The sequence below is a fragment of the Schistocerca cancellata genome, chromosome 1, assembly GCF_023864275.1.
Source record: "Schistocerca cancellata isolate TAMUIC-IGC-003103 chromosome 1, iqSchCanc2.1, whole genome shotgun sequence".
NCBI classification, from domain to species: domain Eukaryota; kingdom Metazoa; phylum Arthropoda; class Insecta; order Orthoptera; family Acrididae; genus Schistocerca; species Schistocerca cancellata.
The window spans coordinates 1,118,181,768-1,118,203,841 of NC_064626.1; the positions used below are offsets into that span (position 1 = coordinate 1,118,181,768).

General features: G+C 38.0%; 1 protein-coding gene across 1 annotated transcript in view; it reads right to left on the minus strand.

Moving 5' to 3' along the window:
* Positions 1 to 22,074, minus strand: part of LOC126092275 (E3 ubiquitin-protein ligase listerin) — a 156,564-nt gene that overhangs the window by 45,742 nt on the left and 88,748 nt on the right. The window contains exons 14-16 of the mRNA XM_049907795.1: positions 9,785 to 9,929; positions 8,147 to 8,346; positions 2,428 to 2,834 (exon numbers count right to left, since the gene is read on the minus strand). Of these exons, the coding sequence (XP_049763752.1) occupies positions 2,428 to 2,834; positions 8,147 to 8,346; positions 9,785 to 9,929 (752 nt within the window). The remainder of the gene's footprint in view (positions 1 to 2,427; positions 2,835 to 8,146; positions 8,347 to 9,784; positions 9,930 to 22,074) is intronic.

Consider the following 22,074-nt stretch of genomic DNA (forward strand, 5'->3'; position numbering starts at 1 on the left):
CTGAAATGGTTAGATTCAGCTAATTATGCTACTAGTGTTATAGCAAATTTTGGTGATAAATATGTCACTAAAGTAGCCTACTATACCTGTTTTCATTCATTGCTTTCATCTGTCACCATATTTTGGGGCAATACATCATTAAGAGAAAAAGTATTCACTACACAAAAGTGTGTAATCAGAATAATAGCTGGAGCCCACCCAAGATCGCCTTGCAGACATCGATTTAAGGAACTGGGGATATTCACAGTACCTTCACGCTACATATATTCCCTTATGAAATTTCTTATTAATAACACATTCCAATTCAGGAATAATAGCAGGTGCATAGCTACAACACTAGAAGAAAGGATGATCTTCACTATTCTGGGTTAAATCTGACTAAGGAACAGAAAGGTGTGAATTATGCTACCACAAAAGTCTTTGGTCATTTGCCAATTAGCATTAAAAGTCTGACAGATGACCAACCAATATTTAAAAACAAATTAAAACAATTTATGAATGACAACTTCTTCTACTCAATAGATGAATTTTTAGATATGAAGCAGTAACTAAAAAAAACTGTGTAATGAAAACTTATGTTAAACTGATACATTCCACATCATTACAAAATATCGTATTCATGATATATGGAAGTATTAATGTAATATAATGTAATTCTTGCTGATAGTTACAGACACAGCAGAATACATGATTAAGGCTGCAAAAGCTTTGAAGGTATTTTATCCTAAGGCATTTCATATGACATGTTTAACACACGCTCCTCACTGGCTGGCAGCCTTAATTTCCTTTGCGATGAAGTATCTGTGAATGTGCCATCAAAAAGTGAAATTACTTGCTGATATGATGAAAGGTACTTGTTTACCCCCCTAAACCAATCCTCAAGAGATGGGGTACATGAATTGAAGCAATTCTATATTACAGTGATCAATTAGAAAATGTGAAAAGGTGCTTGACGTAATACATAAAAGTGAAGCAGCGAGTAACCCTTCTTAGTTTAGTGCTTGCAGTAAGAAGAGTCAACAGAGTAAATTGGTATTTATTAACACATATTTTTGTAAATTCCCATCTAAAATCACATGTCTGGAAGGAAAAGAGATGCCTCTATCCACTACACTGCAAGTATACGAAACAGCTGTCACTGGAGACATAGCAGGAGAAATACGAAAGTATCTTTACAAAAAAAATTTGAGAAAACTGATGAAATGAATCCACGTTTAAATTTAGAGTAGGATATGAATAAGGTGCTAAAAGGAGAAAGTGAAAAACAGCCTAATGCTTAGTATGGAAGTGGCAAAGCCTCTTTTCAGTACTGTGCTCTGACTTCATGTGAAGCAGAGAGACCTTTATCTTCTTATAAAAACAATTTAAGTGACAGAAGGAAACTATTTCTTCCAGAAAACTGTGAAAAACATAAAACATTTAATTTTTTTTTCAATAGAAATGCTAAAACAGATTCAGGGGTGGGGTGGGGGGGGGGGAGGGGGAGAGGGAGAGGGAGAGGGGGAGAGAGAGAGAGAGAGAGAGAGAGAGAGAGAGAGAGAGAGAAATATTAATTTTGTTAATGACTAAGTTTAGAAATTAATTTGCAAATCTGATTACTTCATCTAGCTTAATAAATGTGGGGCAGCTGAAATATGGTACGTTATTTTTTACGCATATTTTAAAATTTTTGGAGCATATTTACCAGATGTTTTGAATGGAGATGATTGAATATATCATACTTTGTAGTACATCTAAATCTGAGCTCTTATGGTGATGGTACCGGTGATGGTGGAATAAGTAATTTATAGCTGACAAAAACTCAAATCAGGACCGGATGGGAGGAACTTGATACTAACAGTAACCTTTCAGGTCTTTTTCAGCATGATTGATTATTGATTTGATTCTAGCTGTTCAGCTTAGTTGTGATTTCCATTTTATGCACAATATTTCGATAACCGACTCAGTTGTCTTCTTCAAGTGCTGCGAGTTGTGCTGTTACACGTACTCACTGCCTGTACTCTAACTGGACCAACAATAATTCATAGTCTGGTTGGAGTCCAACCAGCTAGTATATAAAACAGCACAACTTGCAGCACCTGAAGAAGATGACTGGGTCAGTTGTCCAAATAATGAACATAAAATGGAAACAACAACTCGGCTGAACAACAGGTACCACAGCATTAATTTTCATAAACTATTTATCAGAAGTGTCTGGACTACCACTTAATATTTTTCCTGGAGGATCATGTACAATTTAATGTTACTTTATCATAAAATACACATCAATCTCAGAATAAAAGGTAAAAGTCATCAACAGTGAACTACATGAATAATGCACACAGATTATGGAATACAGCAGTACATTAAAGTCAAGGTGTGCTAATTCCTCAGTATGCTATATTCTAATTAATACTTATCACTAAAAGATTTAATGAAGATTTATACCTGCCAAGAGTTTGACAATATCTGTGAAGGTCTTGTAAATTTCTCCTACATAAACCAGCTTCCATTCTTCCAGTAAGTCTTTAAACATTTTTTTGTCCAGTTCTTTGTTGTCTTCTTTGGCAACTTCTTTGAAGAAATTGTCAACAGCTCGAAACAAGAGGCATGTTGCAACTGCAAAGGAGGTTAGGTTTCTCCTACTAGTGCTGTGTGTGCGTTGTGCATTTGTTTCTTGAAGGAGAGTCTTAACAGCACTCTGTAAATTCTTTACGAGTTGCACAAGAGCCAAAAGAATGAAATCCCACATGCGCACTGGAAGAACATGCCACGCATTTTTCGTGACTGCAGCAAGGAAGTGTATTTTCTCTATCAACTTATGTACTTCTTCCCAGTCAACATTTGACAATTCACTGTAACACATTAAATCACTGTAATCAGTATTCCGAAGATACAATGTGTTATTAACATAATATTGGATATGACTGAGAAGGCAGGTGCGTTACAACTCAAAGGCAGAGTTATGAGCTGCAGATTGGCCCAGACAAATAGAGCAAGTGACTGATAGTGAAATACATAATATGATCCTGAGTCTCAGTTCTTAAGCAAAAGCAAATACTGCTTCAGCAGCTTTCTGAACTTTTCAAACTAGCCTATACAGCCCCATTTCTCTGTTTCATTAATGATAAAAATAATATATATGTACAGTACTGTTTTGTGTTTAATTTGATGTTTATTTGTGTTGTGGCAGCCACGCCACAAAAATGACAGCCACTTCAGTTTTATACTGCTATTAAATGATCAATTATCCAAAGAACAGTTATCCAACACATCCTGTAGCCAGCTTCCTCCTTGCCCCCCTCATCCTCACACGCGAGTGCAAAATTCACCCACCATTCTCTCTCTCTTTCTCTCCCTCTCTTTGTAGTAGTTGTGTTTGTGAAAGAGCACGCAGGGAACAGTTCAGTATGTCATGTGACTAGGAGGTGGTCTGAGACCAAGCACTGGCTGCCAGTGTGATAGTTGAATGGAGGACACACAAGGCATATGATATCTGTGCAGTTGATCATGCTCAGAAAGCAGGTACACAATATGTGGAGTATTCCATCTCCAAAACCATAAAGGTATCGTACTTTCTCATGTGCCACTGTGTCAAGAGTGTACTGAGAGTACCTTAACTGTGGGAAAACTTCTGCTACCAGATTCAATTGTTACTGGTGGGGGGGGGATTCCTTTTGACTACTGCAAATTTTAACAGTGGAGAGACTGGCCAATCATTTGCCTATTCAATGCTGGATGGTAACAAGTATTGAGTGTTCACATTGTGCAGAACCACCCTCTTTCTGTGGGGTACAACCTCTACTCACAGCAAATCCTAGGGCAATAGAGGTCAGCGAAGGTGCAGGAATATCACAACAAATCCTAGGGTAATAGAGGTTAGCAAGGATGCAGGAACATCATAACTGAAAGCTCAAAGCATGGAAAAAGACTATCTGGATGGTCTCACTATGAGTATAGGGAAAAGCACCACATCTTGCTTCCCATCAGTACTCCATTTGGGCATGTCGTGGAGGTTGTGTTGTATGTGGCTCACTTGTTTGAGTAATCTTTACTGAGGATGAAATGGGGACCCTAGTAAGTCTGCTATCATCTTTCACCAGCAAATGATAGTTACACCTACTGTCTGTTCATATGAAATGATTTGTTTGCTTACAGCACCCTGCAGGTGGCCCATACAAAGTCTGAATTTTATGTTTTTAAGAAAATACTGAAAAAAAGTTTTGTTAGTACACATCGTTTTACTATCTCTCAAAATATTCCCCATAAAAATTTATACACTTTTTCATGAGTTTGTATCAACTTTGATTTTCTTCCACTCTGAAGCTGGTACCTCAAAAGTATGGTTTTGGAAGGATGTAATGCCTTCTTGAGGTAATGGAAATCACTATCCATGCATTTTTTGTTTGACATAAGGGAACAAAAAGATGTCATCAAGTGATAAATCTGTTGAATATGGGCAATGAGACATTAATACAATGTTTTTCTTCATCAAATGATCAATTTTTTGATATGCAGTGTAACAGATGGAATTGTCACAATGAAGAATGGTGAAATTTTTTTCCTGATTTCATTGACAACTTGTGGGAAAGAAACTGCTACATACCTTTCTGAACTAACTGTTCTGCAATCATAAAGCAACAGCCATGACAAGTCTAATGTAACCAAAGAAACAAGTAATAATATTCTTGGAAGTGCTTTGCCAACAACTTTCATCAGTTTAGATTCATATTAAGAGTTACACAAACAGTTGATGGCTTCTTAGTGTTTTCAGCTTATAGGCAAATGCTCTAAAGATGTTGTAAATGTATTTTGCATTTTCTCAGTTGAATTTTGAGCTTTTCCTCACACCAACTCAGAAGAACCACTTTTTGAGTCGTGATCAACCTGTCTTGAATCTGTCAGCAACAGAACTTTTTTGCAGATAAATATTTGTGGAAAATCGATAACACTGCAGACTACGATATGACTAATCATGACCATTTCATTGTAAGTCACATGCCAATCCTCTTTAGTCACATTGCACAAAGCACAAATGTTTTTTTAAGAACAACTACTAATTCTGGTCAAACTTCACAAAATTCTTCACTGACTGAAGCATTGTTCTGCAGACAAACTTTTTTATGAAGATGATTAATTACTGAAAGTTGAAACAAGCACTTTGAGGAGTAGTTGTCAAATACAGGGTGTTTGAAAATTCCAATATCAAAGTTTTGGGATTTGTAGATGGGAGAGAATATGTGATATTTCGAGTAACCCACGTCTATGGCAGTTTCAATTCAGATGCATAACTCATCTACTTCTGCTTCAGGAGCTGAATTAGGCATGGCAGAGTAAATTATTAGGTAACAATTTGAACAGAAACATAACAAAACATCCATTATCTCTTAAACACATTTGTTTGTATTAACACTTAAATATGATGTGCTTACATTACTCTAAGACAAAACAGAACCCAGCATAGTGTACAGTACCAACACATTAAAGCAGAAGCTTGATGTGGCGACATCAATGTTGTTACAGACTTTGTAACAACGAAGCATGTTCTGGTACACTCTCTCCACCCCATCTGGTATGTCTTCAATTTCTAGTGCAGTGGCCAGATCTCTGTCTCTACAGGAGTCTCGTAGCAAGGCAGACATTAACTGACATCAGGTGACTGTCGATGCAGTGTACATCATCCTGTCTATGCTATTGCGTACCAGACCAAGCCACTCAGAGACTTTTTTCTTTTGCTCAGCAGACTTGGTTGCATTACGCATCTGAATTGAAAGCACTGTAGAGCGTAAATGGTACATTCCAGATATGCGTTTCTATCCAAAATATTACATACTCATTCCCCTCTACGAGTCCTAGAAGTTCATAATGGTAATTTCCGAATGCTCTATATTAAAAATTGTCATAGTTTACACAATGTTCTTTATTAATTTAAGAATGAAGCATTTTGCTTGGATAGGACATCAGGTTATCTCATGAGCGTTGGTGACAGCAGTCGTAGCAGCACAAAACAAGACCATGCACACAGGCCGCAAATATGGCCCCACAACAAACCCGTACCGGATGCTCATCCTCATACACGCAGAGCATACATACGAATACTGTGTGTATGTGGTTGGACCTCTGGTGTCTTTTTGGTCTGGGGCCATATTTACAGCTTGCGCACATGGTCTTGTTCTGCACTGCTATGGCTGCTGTCACCAACATTCCTTAGATAACCTGACGATGCCCTTCTTCTTGAGTTAATAAAAAAAATGTGCATCCTACAGTTGTTTTAATATTAGCCAAAATACCGTTGCTGTGCCATTGCCAATTGTTGAGGGTAAAAATCGTAGAGGGAGACCAAGAGATGAACACACTAAGCAGATTCAGAAGGATGTAAGTTGCAGTATTTACTTGGAAATGAAGAAGCTTGCACAGGATGGAGTAGCATGGAGAGCTGCATCAAACCAGTCTCTGGATTGAAGACCGCAACAACAACAACAACAACAACAACCAAGATGTCATGATGGAGTGGATTAATTTTTAGAATTGTTGTCAAGTTAGGCCTCTAAAATATCATAAAAAATCATCCAACAAAAATCTTCATGAGAAACGTCTATTTTTTTCAAAACATTGTTTTTATAGGCATTCACTTAGACAAACCACTTACTCACTTTCTGAGCTGCCATTGTTCTAAACAATAAAAAATATATTTTTTTAAATTGCAACACTACATCTCATCATTTCCATCTAGTGATCACTTGAAAGAACTTAAAAGGTGGACCTCATTTCTGCAGGAAGATATGGTATAAACTCATTACTCCTGGACTGTATCACAACGCTGTGAGACACACTTCACAGACTCATTTTACTCATAATAGCTCCTGATGTCAATCTGACAGCACAGTTATGAGAACAATTGTGCACCTTGAACCCAATTCCAAACGATCTGCACGAGTTGATAGTTGGTCAGCTGTCATGTAACAAGATAGTGAGCCAACACAGTCAGTGTCTCATGGTGTCCATGTCACAAGGAACTGTAATTTTATATATGGTCGCTCTGAACCTGGGGTCTTAGTGATTTGTTCCTCTTATTCAAAATTCTCCAATCTAGCCCCCTTTTTTTCCTGAGAAAGGAACGAACAGTACTGAAAGCTCGGTATTGTTTTTTTTAGTTTTAAATGTATCTACTAGCAGTAATCAGAATTTTGTCTCCTGAACAGAAGCCTATTTCTCACGGCCAGTGAGTTGTCTCCAACTTTTCACTTAGGTGTAATTTTGGACAGCATTTAAACCTAGCACACAAAAAATTAATATACCTCAAAAGATACACCTTTTGAGGCTGGTCACTCTTTCAACATTATAAATGTAATTGCAACTTGTGGTTCTTTTACAATTAAAATTTCTAACAGCCCCCCCCCCCCCCCCTTCCACGCAGGCGCTGCCCGCACTCGCTACACAATATATGAATGAACATAGAGAACCTGACTCTTGCAATATTACAGAAGACACAAAAAAGGATTTTAAAAAAATGAGACCTGTCTGTCTCCACTTGTGCTTTAGTTTGAGCTGCACTCGCTCATGCCATCACATTTATTCTAAATGGTAACAAATTAAAACAAAGGGCAATTTTTATATCCCCAATTAATTAATCATCACTTTCATTAATAATATTAACTTAGAGCTACTATTTATGATATTCAATTTAAATGTAGGTTCCCATGCATTTCAAATTTATTGCCAATATTCTGAGTGGAAGATGCTCATGCGCTAACTGGTTTCTAACTCCACTCCACTCTCAATAGCTATACCTTCCAAACCTCCCCCCCCCCCCCCCCCCCCCCCCTCCCAGTGAATTCAGCTACAGAAGTTTGCCACCTCTTTACAAATTCCCACTGGCTTCACCTCACTATCGGATCCTGCTCACAGCCTAACATGTGCTCACTTGTCAAACTGCAACTCATTAGTGTAAATTCACATTGGCCAGTTTTCAGTTTTACATGCAACCTCATCTGGATTCTCTATTGATTCTCACAGTTTGCCTTGCATCCTCATGAATATAGAAAATCACTCCTCACTGTCCATGTGACATATGTTATAAATGCTTAGAGTTCTAAAGTCTTTAAAACAGATTGTAACAATTCATTTCATCATGCATTTATATCTGAAGTTTACAAGAGGTACTTACCTCGTGGGAATTCGTGCTTCAACTGTTTTCCAGTATGCTGGAATGTGCTCCATGAAATGCCTCACTACAATGTTACCACTTTTATGAAAGGGCCGTGTCACATTATTCAGCCAGCAAGTAATGGTGGGCAAAGTTTTTGACAGTTCTGTTTCCGCAAAATCCACATCGCAGTTCTTTGAGGCGTTAAGGCCATAAAAAATCTGTAATTGATAAAGTACTGGGTAAAGTTTTTATACCGCATGACACAACTTACCAAGGGAGCAAAATAATTACAGTAAATATTACCAATGAAGTACTGTTCTAACTGGAAAATACAATAATATACAAGATATTCTTAGCAGTCACTTAGACAGGAAGGCAAAGTGAAAGTTCTTGGTGTTACAGTGGAAAGTAAGAATGTATCTTGCTCTTTCCTACTGCACTGATGGAAAATAATTTCTTTCCTTTGACACCCAGTGGCAGAAAATATTGCTGTAAACAACGCACTTGACTTCAATGGCTGCTTTAGAAGCCATGTCATCTGGCTCTTCCTCTATCAATAGCAGCTTCTTTGAAGTAAGTAGACTGGAATTGTCCTTAAAAACATATCCTTTGTCCCCCATAATCCTCGTGGACTCAATCTCAACTAGTCCCTGCCCCATCACTCACTCATTCCTTCCTCTCCATGTCATCCCCCCCCCCCCCCCGCCCTTCCCCCTCCTCCCAAGTCAGACCAACATTTCACGTGTTACACAACTTGAGCTCACTGGTGCCACAATCCTATCACATTTCTTGCCTGCCTCTCCCTATCACTTGTCACTCAACCTTCCCTCCTACCCACTCTCACCCTCCACACCTCCCCCCACACACCATTCCACCTGACCTGAGCAAACTAGCCATGATTTCTTAAAAAGAAACTCTTTCAATCTGCTCAAGAAAAAGTGGTAAAAACTAATTTTGCAGAGAACTAGAGAAACAGATTTCAGATTGCAATATGGTTAAAAGAGCACATGCCACATTATTTTGTATCTGTACAAAAACTGGAAGAAACAAGAACTGCCTCTTGCCTCTGCTCCTATGGCTACCAATCCATTTTATACTTGTGTTAAGAAAAAGGCACACAAACATGTATGCACTCTGAGGTTTATGAACATAATGTGTGAATTAATTAATTAAATAATTAATGTCAAGGAACAGACCAATGTGTTTCAATCAACAGTGGTAATTCAACAGGCAAAACTGAACACAGATAAAAAGAAATGTTAAAAGATTTCTACTTTTTTAAATTATAGCAGCCCCTGCAAAAGAAACCAAGAACTACAAAAATGCAAAAGGAATTTCTGCTTAGCAAGTCATAGCAAACACACACGTAAACAGAAGCTGACATTAACACTAGCTTCCACACATTCCTCCACTGGAACAACAGGGGAAAGAGGAGTGAATAAAGCAGGAATATTTAAGGATCAAGTAAAACATTACTCGGAATGCCAGGTCAGAGGGGACCTTGCAGAACACTGGAGTCTTTCTGGTAACTACCTTGTCATGCCATCCTTAAATAGCACCAATATTAATTTGCTCATACAGAACTTCCTAATTTCCGTTATCTTGTGTTTCAAAGTTGTTTATCACAGAGATACACTAATGGTCATAAATTCTCACCTGTTCAGTATGCATTCTGGGCAGGCCAAATAGTCTGGATTCTTTAATAAGACAAGAGAATATTGCTGTTCCATCTTCTATGCCAAAGGCGTATTTGTGCAGGTTGTATATTGCCCATATCCATGTATTACCCTCCACTTCTGCCCTGCAAAATGGCAATAGACCTGTGTTACATCCTGCCTTTATTTAAGAAAAGATTATTAAGAATTAAAATGTTTGAAATACACAAGTTTGTCACCACAACATGGACAAATTTAAATTTACCACTACATTATTCTTCTACCAGAGGTCAGTGTTGAGCTCTGCACTGTCTGTTTTTCCTAGTAAACAGCAGTAATCTCAAAATATCCAAAATGTTCAAGTGAAGTGCAGAGTACGGTTAGAGAGTCAAAGTGGTCAAAGGTCATGAAATGGGTGCTGTAGTGTCCCTTTTGCAATATTCACCATTATCGAGGTGAAAAATAAATAAAAATGACTGTATGTGAATCAAAATCAATTGCAAACATTGATTTATCATTGATTTAACTGTAAAAATATACAATATATATCGATAAATGCAGAAAAGACATTATTTTTAGTGAATGAGATTATAATGTGTAAGTAATTAAAAGAAGTATTATCATCTCTGTAAGAGTATAAAACACAATGCAATGCTCATTCTTCTGTCTAGTCAGTTTTGTTCTGTTCGTTCTGGTGTGAGCTGGAATAAGGTACGCAAGCTATTGTGCTGCGCTAGCATTTGTTTCTGTCGTAACGTAATTGCAAATATTTAATGGTGTAAACTGTGTCCTAGTAAGAATATATTAGTATAAAGTGATCTCCGTGTGTTATTTCAAGAACCTACGCCACATTTATCTTATGAAAAGAATATTTAATGAAAATTATTTAGCATGTTTCCAGCTGCTGCGGAGCGAGTAACAGTAATCTCTGACTGTTAACATTAGCCGCCATTACGCGGTACATTTAAAAATATTTTTTCACAGCACTATGTCTAATAGCCGGAGCGGAAGGAAACTAAGTAAAAATATTCTGTGAGATTAATTGAAGCAATCCAGTGAAATAATTTTAATAAAAATTGTCTATTTTCTGTGATAGTAATAATTTCAGAGCTGAGTACTACTACGCTATTACATTTACAGTAATTTGTAGGGAGCCTGGCGCTCGATAAAACCAGATATAATACGTAATTGGCAACCTACGAAATTCATTATTTTGCTTATTATATCTCTTTTGTATTTTCAAACAAATTTACTAGGAGAGTGTTTCCACTAATTAAATAAACAACATAACATTATATTTCTTTTAAGAGATATAATAAATAGCGCCCTGTTACGTGGGGCTCGAAGAGATAAAATATTTTTTTTAGGGTTTGTATGTATGTAATTGTTAACATGTATTGTATGTACTCTAATGTCTATCAAATTCCATTTCATGTATAAAGTTGAACGAGGAAAGCGGAGAAGAACTGTATAGACCCTGAGAGGACACGATAGCAAAAAGAAAAGAAAAGAAAAAAGAAATCAAGGTAAGGACCACTATGCATAAATGCTTGCTACATAGGCCCATATCATCAAAGTATAGTATCATAGATGGTACATGGTGTACAGTGTTGTAGTTATTAATATTGTGTGATTTTGGAAACAATAAGCAGTTTGACTTTTGAACTTAGTCCGCATTTTAGTTAGGAACAATTTTTGTAGTTAGCCCAGTGAAAGTTATCGTCATTACGGGAAAAGTTGGACGTGTGTTAGATTTGCAACCAGATAATGTGTCCAATGTTTCAAATAATGTGCAATTATTGAGCGATATGGATAGTGACACTGACTTACTAAATATTAATAGTGATCGAGGGGGAGAAAATGTAGTTACCGGTGATATGCCAGGAAGTAGCCAGCAGACGAAAACAGTAAAACCGATAGGTGCTACTAGCAGGGCTAGTGATAATTTTCCGGTGATTAGAACAACTACCACACCGGTATGCTCACCAATACCGGATCCATTTGCTGAATTTTTACGGAAATTAGAGAAAAAGAACGAACAGCTAGTCACTCAGATAAGGGAACAAAACGAAGAAAGAGAGAGATTGAGGGAAGAGAGGAATCAACAGCTAGTCAAGCAGATAAGGGAACAAAACGAAGAACGAGAAAAGGTCTTAATAGAAAGTATAGGTACAATGTTCGAAAAGATATATTCAGAAATACAGAAATAAAGAAAGCCCAAGCCGAACTGCCGAACATTGTAAGCAACATAGCACAAGATGTGCAAACGCTTCAGACGGCACACACAGTCATCCGGGACGAAGTAGAACAGCTTGCGAACCGAATGGACAATTTTGAGATGACACAAAAAGAAACCATAGAAACGCATTTAAATGATCAAGCCCAGAAAGTAGAAAAAGAGTTCCATGACTGGCTCACTGAAAAAGAAAGCCAGATCACAGAACGTGTAGAAAGCAAAATACAGTCTGCTCTGCAAAAATTAACTAACGGAGCAGCTGTATGTAAACAACCCACAGTAGACACGCTACCACTCGCAGGTGAAAAAAGCGAAGCGAGATACAAATTGCCAGTACCGCTGTGGCAGCAAGAAATGACACACAGAATAGCTGAACTCGAGCGTGCACATTTGCAAATGCTTAACAACTGTGGCACGCCTGTTAGGAACGTGTACGGTAATGAGAATATTACGTACAGTTCATGCCAACAAAAAAGCGATTTGGAAAGAGAAAACACACAATTTACAGGAAACATTCCTATTCATAACCCCGTGGGGGCAGCTTCTACTTCCACAAGCAATAACATTGATGAAAGCTTAAAAAAACACAGACAATTCCAAGTATTTAACACGGAAAAGAAGACAGTGCATCCGGTAATCTTCATAAAAGGATTCCGAAATGTATTACCGAGTGCCTAGAATGAACGCCAAAAAATTCAGTTCATAATCGCACATATACAAGGCGACGCTGCCTTATGGGCAAATGAAGTCATAGAAAATTGCCGTAGCCTGGCACAATTTGAAAAATCTTTTCTAGACAGATACTGGTCTAAGGCTATTCAAGAATGCCTGAGGACTGAAGTATACAGCCGAAAATGTACAATCACATACAGGGTACACTCCGTAAATATTTTGAAAAATATATCAACAAAACTAGATATTGGGATGACCCCATATCAGCCCATGATATGATCAGAATCTTAAAATTACGATTGCCCGGTCATATACGAGACAAATTAATAAATGTACCCGAAAATGACCTGGAACGGTACTTGTCTGTGCTGGACGAAATCGATCTCTCCCAGGAAGAAAATAGGATAAATAAAGACCGGGAGAACAGTAATGGTTCACCACGCAAGTTTAAAAATGGCAACAACAATTCCAATTTTGGATGCCACGGAAATGGAAAGGAAGATCAATCCGCAGAACAAAACAGGAAGAACGGAAACGGTCAACCATCTTACAATCAAAAACGTAGGTGGGAAGATAGAGGACATCCCGGCTACAGTAACAGTAATAATAGTTACAATAACAAACGTCGAAATGAAGGTCAATGGCCACAACAAAGCAGTAGTGCCAACAACCGCACTTACCCGGTGCAGTGGATGCAAACTTCCATGCCACCACCTCCGCCTCCTAATGGTAACCAGTACCAGTGTGACAATAGGAATTCTATGCAGAATACTAATGCAATACCACAAACATGGACAGACTCGAATAGCAGCGTAAGGATAGTAGAAATGACCACGGACGGAAACCACCATAGTTCAAGACCGTCAAACGAACAACGGCCACAATAAGCTCCCAATTGATGGCCGGCGAAAAAACAGGGGGCACTGCTAGAAACAATACACAAGATAATGTATTATTACTGAGGTACCAAGATGGAAACAGTACACAACATGATTTACTTATGGAATCAAACCAATGTAACAAAAAAGAAATAACTGAAGTACAAACCATCATAAAAGCTAGAATTAATGAATTGCCAGTAGAAATATACATAGATACAGGTGCCACTACTAATGTTATGAGCTATGATCTATTCAAAACCTTGAGCCAAAACCGCAACTTACCGACATTTCCTGTACAAAACTGCTGTGTCATTGGAGCCATGGGAGCACAAGCACAGAAAGTTCAGTATCAGGTGCTGGTAGATTTATGCCTGGGAGAAGATAACGGAAAATGTATCTTTCTCGTAGTCAAAGGATTGAGAGTAACCTGCATCCTGGGGGGAGGTTTCCTGAGCGAGAAAAAAGCAAAAATTGATTTCTCCCGTGGGAAGATCTCCCTACTGAATGAAAATAAGCAGATTGTACTGGATTTAACACGAACAGTAAGTACACCCGGTAAAGATTGCCCGAGCGTACGAGTAAAAAGCGAAGAGATGCCCATATTTCAATTAAGCAGCAATTTAAAGGGCCAGGGTGAATATTATTCGGAAGTAGCTCACAACGAAACGCTTCGCTGGACCGAAACCCTTAACAACAAAGCACAAGAATCATGTTATCTAACTGAATCCCAACGAAAAAGTCGATATGACAAGTCAATAAAACGGACAGTCCCATATCAGATAAACGACTTAGTTTTGATTAGAAACCATCCTAAGTCGTCACTCATAACAAAGAAGAACAAGAAATGGCAAATGCTGTATAATGGACCTTTTAAAATTATACAAATACCACACGGTTGTAGCTGCCTTATAGCTGATGTGATGAGCGGGAAGATCAAAGGATTGTATCCCTATACGGACTTAAAGAAATTTGTGGTACCTGACAATAGGACATGAATGGTTTACCGTATTTTTGTGTAATATGTAGGTTTTGCACAGACTTCAATATATATTTTTGTGTAGTTGTAAGAATTTGATGTTTTGTTTGTGCTAAGTATGTAAGATGTTTTGTCTTTATGTCAAGGAATGTTTTACACATCAGCCTTCAAAAATGAGTAAAAAGAAGCTAAAGGACCATCAGTCCAATGATAGTATTTGTTTAGAAACATAATCAGTAAGTGTAAGATGTTTTTCAGTGGTTATCAGAGTTAGTAACTATAAATTTTATTATGCTGTGTGATAAATGTTTATTTAAAGAATGCACTAAATATTCTAATCTGTCACATGAAAAATGAATAGAAATGGTGTATGCAAAAGACTGTGCACATACCATGTGACATCTGTGATGCTGTGCTTTGACTGTAAAAGAGAAAGTATAAGCATCTAGCCACAATATTTGAGATTAAATAAGAGCTCTATTTTAGAGCCTGTTTTTGACAGTGGCAAACCTTTTTTAGGATACGCGATTACGCTAACAGCTTATGGAGCTAGCACATGCGCAGCGGTCCTAATCCCCAAATGACTATACCCTATGACAAATTTATTAATGCTTAAATATAAAAATATTGCAAGTCAGGCCAGAATCCGTTGCATGTATGATGTAACACTTAATTGTATGCAACAACAGAACAAAAGTGCTTTTGATCTGTGAAATTTCATTGTAACATACTGTGTAAACGAACAGACATCTGTGTCACTATGTGATATAAAAAAAAAACCAGTAATCATGTAATACAATTGTATCAAAGTCATGCTGTAAGCAGTACTAACAGGAACTATAATAGTGTGTTGGTATTCGCGGAGGAAGTGTGAACTTTGAGAACTGTATTAGTGATCAACTTGGACAGTGAACACTTATGTGCTGTACAACTGAAAAAACGCGATGTACAAACATTAACAAAACATATCTGTGTGCAGTGACCGAAAACACAAAACTGTGATCAGTGTGTGTTCGAAACTGTACAGACAACATTTTTAGTTTGGACGCTACCTCCTGTGCGCCAACAATTAATATGACATCACGGACCATGTAGTAGGACGTTACTGCAACGGCAACTACGGTGGAACGCCATCAAACAAAAATAGTGAAACATAAATATTCCATACGAAGTGATGACAACAGGGATGTGCAGTGCTTACTTCAGCATCATATCTCCTGCATCATTCAGCACCAGTACGTGCAAACGAACACGAAAATACCAAGTAACTGAGCCTGTGCCTCGATGATGCAATAATGTTGACTAATCAATTCTTACCCACAGCCATAACATCTTACAAAATCCGTTCTATAACATATGTGCATTTGTTTCATGATTTGCACGAGTCAACATCCTCTCCCGTGCTGAAAAATTTAACGAGCGGTGCGCAACAATGCAGACGCACAACGCAGACAAAATAACGTCGTTCTGTACTCCACATCCTGACCGCTGCCTATGGACAAGAAAGAAGACAACAGTTTCCAGCCGACGCTCCATGGCAACGGGCACGAGGCATAGCGGTAGCGACATACAGCGTCATCCACACCACACGACTAGAAATGCGCCGACAAAAAAAAAAAAAAAAAAAAAAAAAAAAAAAAAAAAAAAAAAAAAAAAAAAAAAAAAAAAAAAAAAAAAAAAACTCAAAATATTACCAACACAAAAAAAAATTGATGAACACTTTCATATAAAAACTATATGTTTGTTTCTTTTTCAGAAAAATTTTATATTTGATGTAAATATTTGTAGTACCAAAACATGTAGAACCAACTTATGTATGTAACACAAAGGGTTAAATCTATCAGCTCTGCCGAGGTTTCTCTGGGGTTTCCCTGCGGCCCTCGTCCAAATGGAAGAGCTTGTTATATTGCAACTGTCCCCAGCCATGTTATGTAAAAAGACTCAAAATGAATATGTACCCATGACCTGATACACGGTAAAGTGAACTGAAAGTGACCAACGAACAAAAGAAAAGTGACACTCGTGGTTTACAAAGACCAAACATTAGGTAGTGTGTTCCTTGTAGCCCAGGGGGCCGTGTAGTGTCCCTTTTGCAATATTCACCATTACTGAGGTGAAAAATAAATAAAAATGACTGTATGTGAATCAAAATCAATTGCAAACATTGATTTATCATTGATTTAACTGTAAAAATATACAATATATATCGATAAATGCAGAAAAGACATTATTTTTAGTGTATGAGATTATAATGTGTAAGTAATTAAAAGAAGTATTATCATCTCTGTAAGAGTATAAAACACAATGCAATGCTCATTCTTCTGTCTAGACTGTTTTGTTCTGTTCGTTCTGGTGTGAGCTGGAATAAGGTACGCAAGCTATTGTGCTGCGCTAGCATTTGTTTCTGTCGTAACGTAATTGCAAATATTTAATGGTGTAAACTGTGTCCTAGTAAGAATATATTAGTATAAAGTGATCTCCGTGTGTTATTTCAAGAACCTACGCCACATTTATCTTATGACAAGAATATTTAATGAAAATTATTTAGCATGTTTCCAGCTGCTGCAGAGCGAGTAACAGTAATCTCTGACTGTTAACATTAGCCGCCATTACGCGGTACATTTAAAAATATTTTTTCACAGCACTATGTCTAATAGCCGGAGCGGAAGGAAACTAAGTAAAAATATTCTGTGAGATTAATTGAAGTAATCCAGTGAAATAATTTTAATAAAAATTGTCTATTTTCTGTGATAGTAATAATTTCAGAGCTGAGTACTACTACGCTATTGCATTTACAGTAATTTGTAGGGAGCCTGGCGCTCGATAAAACCAGATATAATACGTAATTGGCAACCTACGAAATTCATTATTTTGCTTATTATATCTCTTTTGTATTTTCAAACAAATTTACTAGGAGAGTGTTTCCACTAATTAAATAAACAACATAACATTATATTTCTTTTAAGAGATATAATAGTGCTTGGCAAAAAATATAAATTTTTTCTTTAAATACCAATGTCTAGTTAGGAGACCCCCCCATGAACCATGGACCTTGCCGTTGGTGGGGAGGCTTGCGTGCCTCAGCGATACAGATAGCCGTACCGTAGGTACAACCACAACGGAGGGGTATCTGTTGAGAGGCCAGACAAACGTGTGGTTCCTGAAGAGGGGCAGCAGCCTTTTCAGTAGTTGCAAGGGCAGCAGTCTGGATGATTGACTGATCTGGCCTTGTAACAATAACCAAAACGGCCTTGCTGTGCTGGTACTGCGAACGGCTGAAAGCAAGGGGAAACTACTGCCGTAATTTTTCCCGAGGGCATGCAGCTTTACTGTATGATTAAATGATGATGGCGTCCTCTTGGGTAAAATATTCCGGAGGTAAAATAGTCCCCCATTCGGATCTCCCGGCGGGGACCACTCAAGAGGATGTCGTTATCAGGAGAAAGAAAACTGGCGTTCTACGGATCGGAGCGTGGAATGTCAGATCCCTTAATCGGGCAGGTAGGTTAGAAAATTTGAAAAGGGAAATGGATAGGTTAAAGTTAGATATAGTGGGAATTAGTGAAGTTCGGTGGCAGGAGGAACAAGACTTCTGGTCAGGTGATTACAGGGTTATAAACACAAAGTCAAATAGGGGTAATGCAGGAGTAGGTTTAATAATGAATAGGAAAATAGGAACGCGGGTAAGCTACTACAAACAGCATAGTGAACGCATTGTTGTGGCCAAGATAGATACGAAGCCCACACCTACTACAGTAGTACAAGTTTATATGCCAACTAGCTCTGCAGATGACGAAGAAATTGAAGAAATTTATGATGAAATAAAAGAAATTATTCAGATAGTGAAGGGAGACGAAAATTTAATAGTCATGGGTGACTGGAATTCGAGTGTAGGAAAAGGGAGAGAAGGAAACGTAGTAGGTGAGTATGGATTGGGGCTAAGAAATGAAAGAGGAAGCCGCCTGATAGAATTTTGCACAGAGCACAACTTAATCATAGCTAACACTTGGTTTAAGAATCATGATAGAAGGTTGTAAACATGGAAGAATCCTGGAGATACTAAAAGGTATCAGATAGATTATATAATGGTAAGACAGAGATTTAGGAACCAGGTTTTAAATTGTAAGACATTTCCAGGGGCAGATGTGGACTCTGATCACAATCTATTGGTTATGACCTGTAGATTAAAACTGAAGAAACTGCAAAAAGGTGGGAATTTAAGGAGATGGGACCTGGATAAACTGAAAGAACCAGAGGTTGTACAGAGTTTCAGGGAGAGCATAAAGGAACAATTGACAGGAATGGGGGAAAGAAATACAGTAGAAGAAGAATGGGTAGCTATAAGGGATGAAGTAGTGAAGGCAGCAGAGGATCAAGTAGGTAAAAAGACGAGGGCTAGTAGAAATCCTTGGGTAACAGAAGAAATATTGAATTTAATTGATGAAAGGAGAAAATATAAAAATGCAGTAATTGAAGCAGGCACAAAGGAATACAAACGTCTCAAAAATAAGATCGACAGGAAGTGCAAAATGGCTAAGCAGGGATGGCTAGAGGACAAATGTAAGGATGTAGAGGCTTATCTCACTAGGGGTAAGATAGATACTGCCTACAGGAAAATTAAAGAGACCTTTGGAGAAAAGAGAACCACTTGCATGAACATCAAGAGCTCAGATGGAAACCCAGTTCTAAGCAAAGAAGGGAAAGCAGAAAGGTGGAAGGAGTATATAGAGGGTCTATACAAGGGTGATGTACTTGAGGACAATATTATGGAAATGGAAGAGGATGTAGAGGAAGATGAAATGGGAGATGCGATACTGCGTGAAGAGTTTGATAGAGCACTGAAGACCCGAGTCGAAACAAGGCCCCCGGAGTAGACAACATTCCATTGGAACTACTGACGGCCTTGGGAGAGCCAGTCCTGACAAAACTCTACCATCTGGTGAGCAAGATGTATGAAACAGGCGAAATACCCTCAGACTTCAAGAAGAATATAATAATTCCAATCCCAAAGAAAGCAGGTGTCGACAGATGTGAGAACTACCGAACAATCAGTTTAATGAGCCACAGCTGCAAAATACTAACACGAATTCTTTAGAGACGAATGGAAAAACTAGTAGAAGCCGACCTCGGGGAAGATCAGTTTGGATTCCGTAGAAATACTGGAACACGTGAGGCAATACTGACCTTACGACTTATCTTAGAAGAAAGATTAAGGAAAGGCTAACCTACGTTTCTAGCATTTGTAGACTTAGAGAAAGCTTTTGACAATGTTGACTGGAATACTCTCTTTCAAATTCTAAAGGTGGCAGGGGTAAAATACAGGGAGCGAAAGGCTATTTACAATTTGTACAGAAACCAGATGGCAGTTATAAGAGTCGAGGGACATGAAAGGGAAGCAGTGGTTGGGAAGGGTGTAAGACAGGGTTGTAGCCTCTCCCCGATGTTATTCAATCTGTATATTGAGCAAGCAGTAAAGGAAACAAAAGATAAATTCGGAGTGGGTATTAAAATCCATGGAGAAGAAATAAAAACTTTGAGGTTCGCCGATGACATTGTAATTCTGTCGGAGACAGCAAAGGACTTGGAAGAGCAGTTGAACGGAATGGATGGTGTCTTGAAGGGAGGATATAAGATGAACATCAACAAAAGCAAAACGAGGATAATGGAATGTAATCGAATTAAGTCGGGTGATGCTGAGGGAATTAGATTAGGAAATGAGACACTTAAAGTAGTAAAGGAGTTTTGCTATTTGGGGAGCAAAATAACTGATGATGGTCGAAGTAGAGAGGATATAAAATGTAGACTGGCAATGGCAAGGAAAGCGTTTTTGAAGAAGAGAAATTTGTTAACATCAAGTATAGATTTAAGTGTCAGGAAGTCATTTCTGAAAGTATTTGTATGGAGTGTAGCTATGTATGGAAGTGAAACATGGACGGTAAATAGTTTGGACAAGAAGAGAAGAGAAGCTTTCGAAATGTGGTGCTACAGAAGAATGCTGAAGATTAGATGGGTAGATCACATAACTAATGAGGAGGTACTGAATAGGATTGGGGAGAAGAGGAGTTTGTGGCACAACTTGACCAGAAGAAGGGATCGGTTGGTAGGACATATTCTGAGGCATCAAGGGATCACCAATTTAGTATTGGAGGGCAGCGTGGAGGGTAAAAATCGTAGGGGGAGACCAAGAGATGAATACACTAAGCAGATTCAGAAGGATGTAGGTTGCAGTAGGTACTGGGAGATGAAGAAGCTTGCACAGGATAGAGTAGCATGGAGAGCTACAGCAAACCAGTCTCAGGACTGAAGACCACAACAACAACAGTTAGGAGAAACGAGATATTGGTTAACACAATAAAGTCCCCTTGTTGGAAATCAATATAATAAGAAATAAGAATAAGAATATTTTTCAGGAGATGGTGTGGAATGAAATTTATAGCAAACCAAATGCTGACTTAAAATTTAATCTATTTCATGATAAATTCACGTAATTATGACACTCAATCTTAGGTTTTTTATCTGTCACTTATGGCTTCTGTCACCTCTGAAAATGTTTGTTGATGTGAAAATTACCGAGTTGCACCATGGTTCAGAATCCATGTTAAACTGAAGCCCCCGCCCCCGTGTACTGGCTGGGTAAGTCAGTTCAAATATCTGAGGAAGACAACAGTAAACCAACTCCACAGGACCATGCCCAGCAAAGAACTGAAGCATTGAAAGCAATCTTCAGGTTGATGACTGCTTTACTTTTTAAATTTGAAAATAGCTTTCCTCATAAACTAATCAGAAAGGGCATTAAACAAATTACCTAAAGCCTTCAGTATCACCAGCTGACTTTGACCAAAGACAAAAATTATTCCAAAATGGAGACCACAACATCACAATCACCCATTCCTATGGTGCGAAAATATAAACATCAATTATGGAATTGTACAAATTCTTAATAATAAATAGTGAATCTACTCAGATAAGTGCTGGAAACTGGCGGTTCTGGGTAGGGACAAACTAAAATCTAAAATAACGATCACAACCTTACAGAAATACTAAAATATACAGACAAAAACCACCAGGTAAACACAAAATAATAACTGGTATCAAAGATGAGGAGGGCGGAAATCAAAATTAGTGTGAACCAACGATAATATCTCGAGACCTACAAAGCCAAAAAGTGAGATTAACCCAGGCAGTCAAAATTTGCAGTAATTCACAAAACACAGTATTTGAAAAGGTTACATGACCCATTCAACTCAAGCGAGACTCACGATACCAATACAAAAAGCGATACCAGAACAGAAAGCCAAAAGGCAATCCTAGTAGAGATAGCCAAAAAATGCAGAAATTAACAAAATGTGATATCACTTGACCTATATAACTAAACTGCATACAGAAAGCCAAAATCATAGAAACCAAATACATCTGATACCACTTAGATGTGAGATGGTGTACATTAAAGAGGGCAATGATGATTTACTTTATTCTATCACTGTACTGTGTTGTCAGCTCCCACCTCAACTAATTCTGATACACCT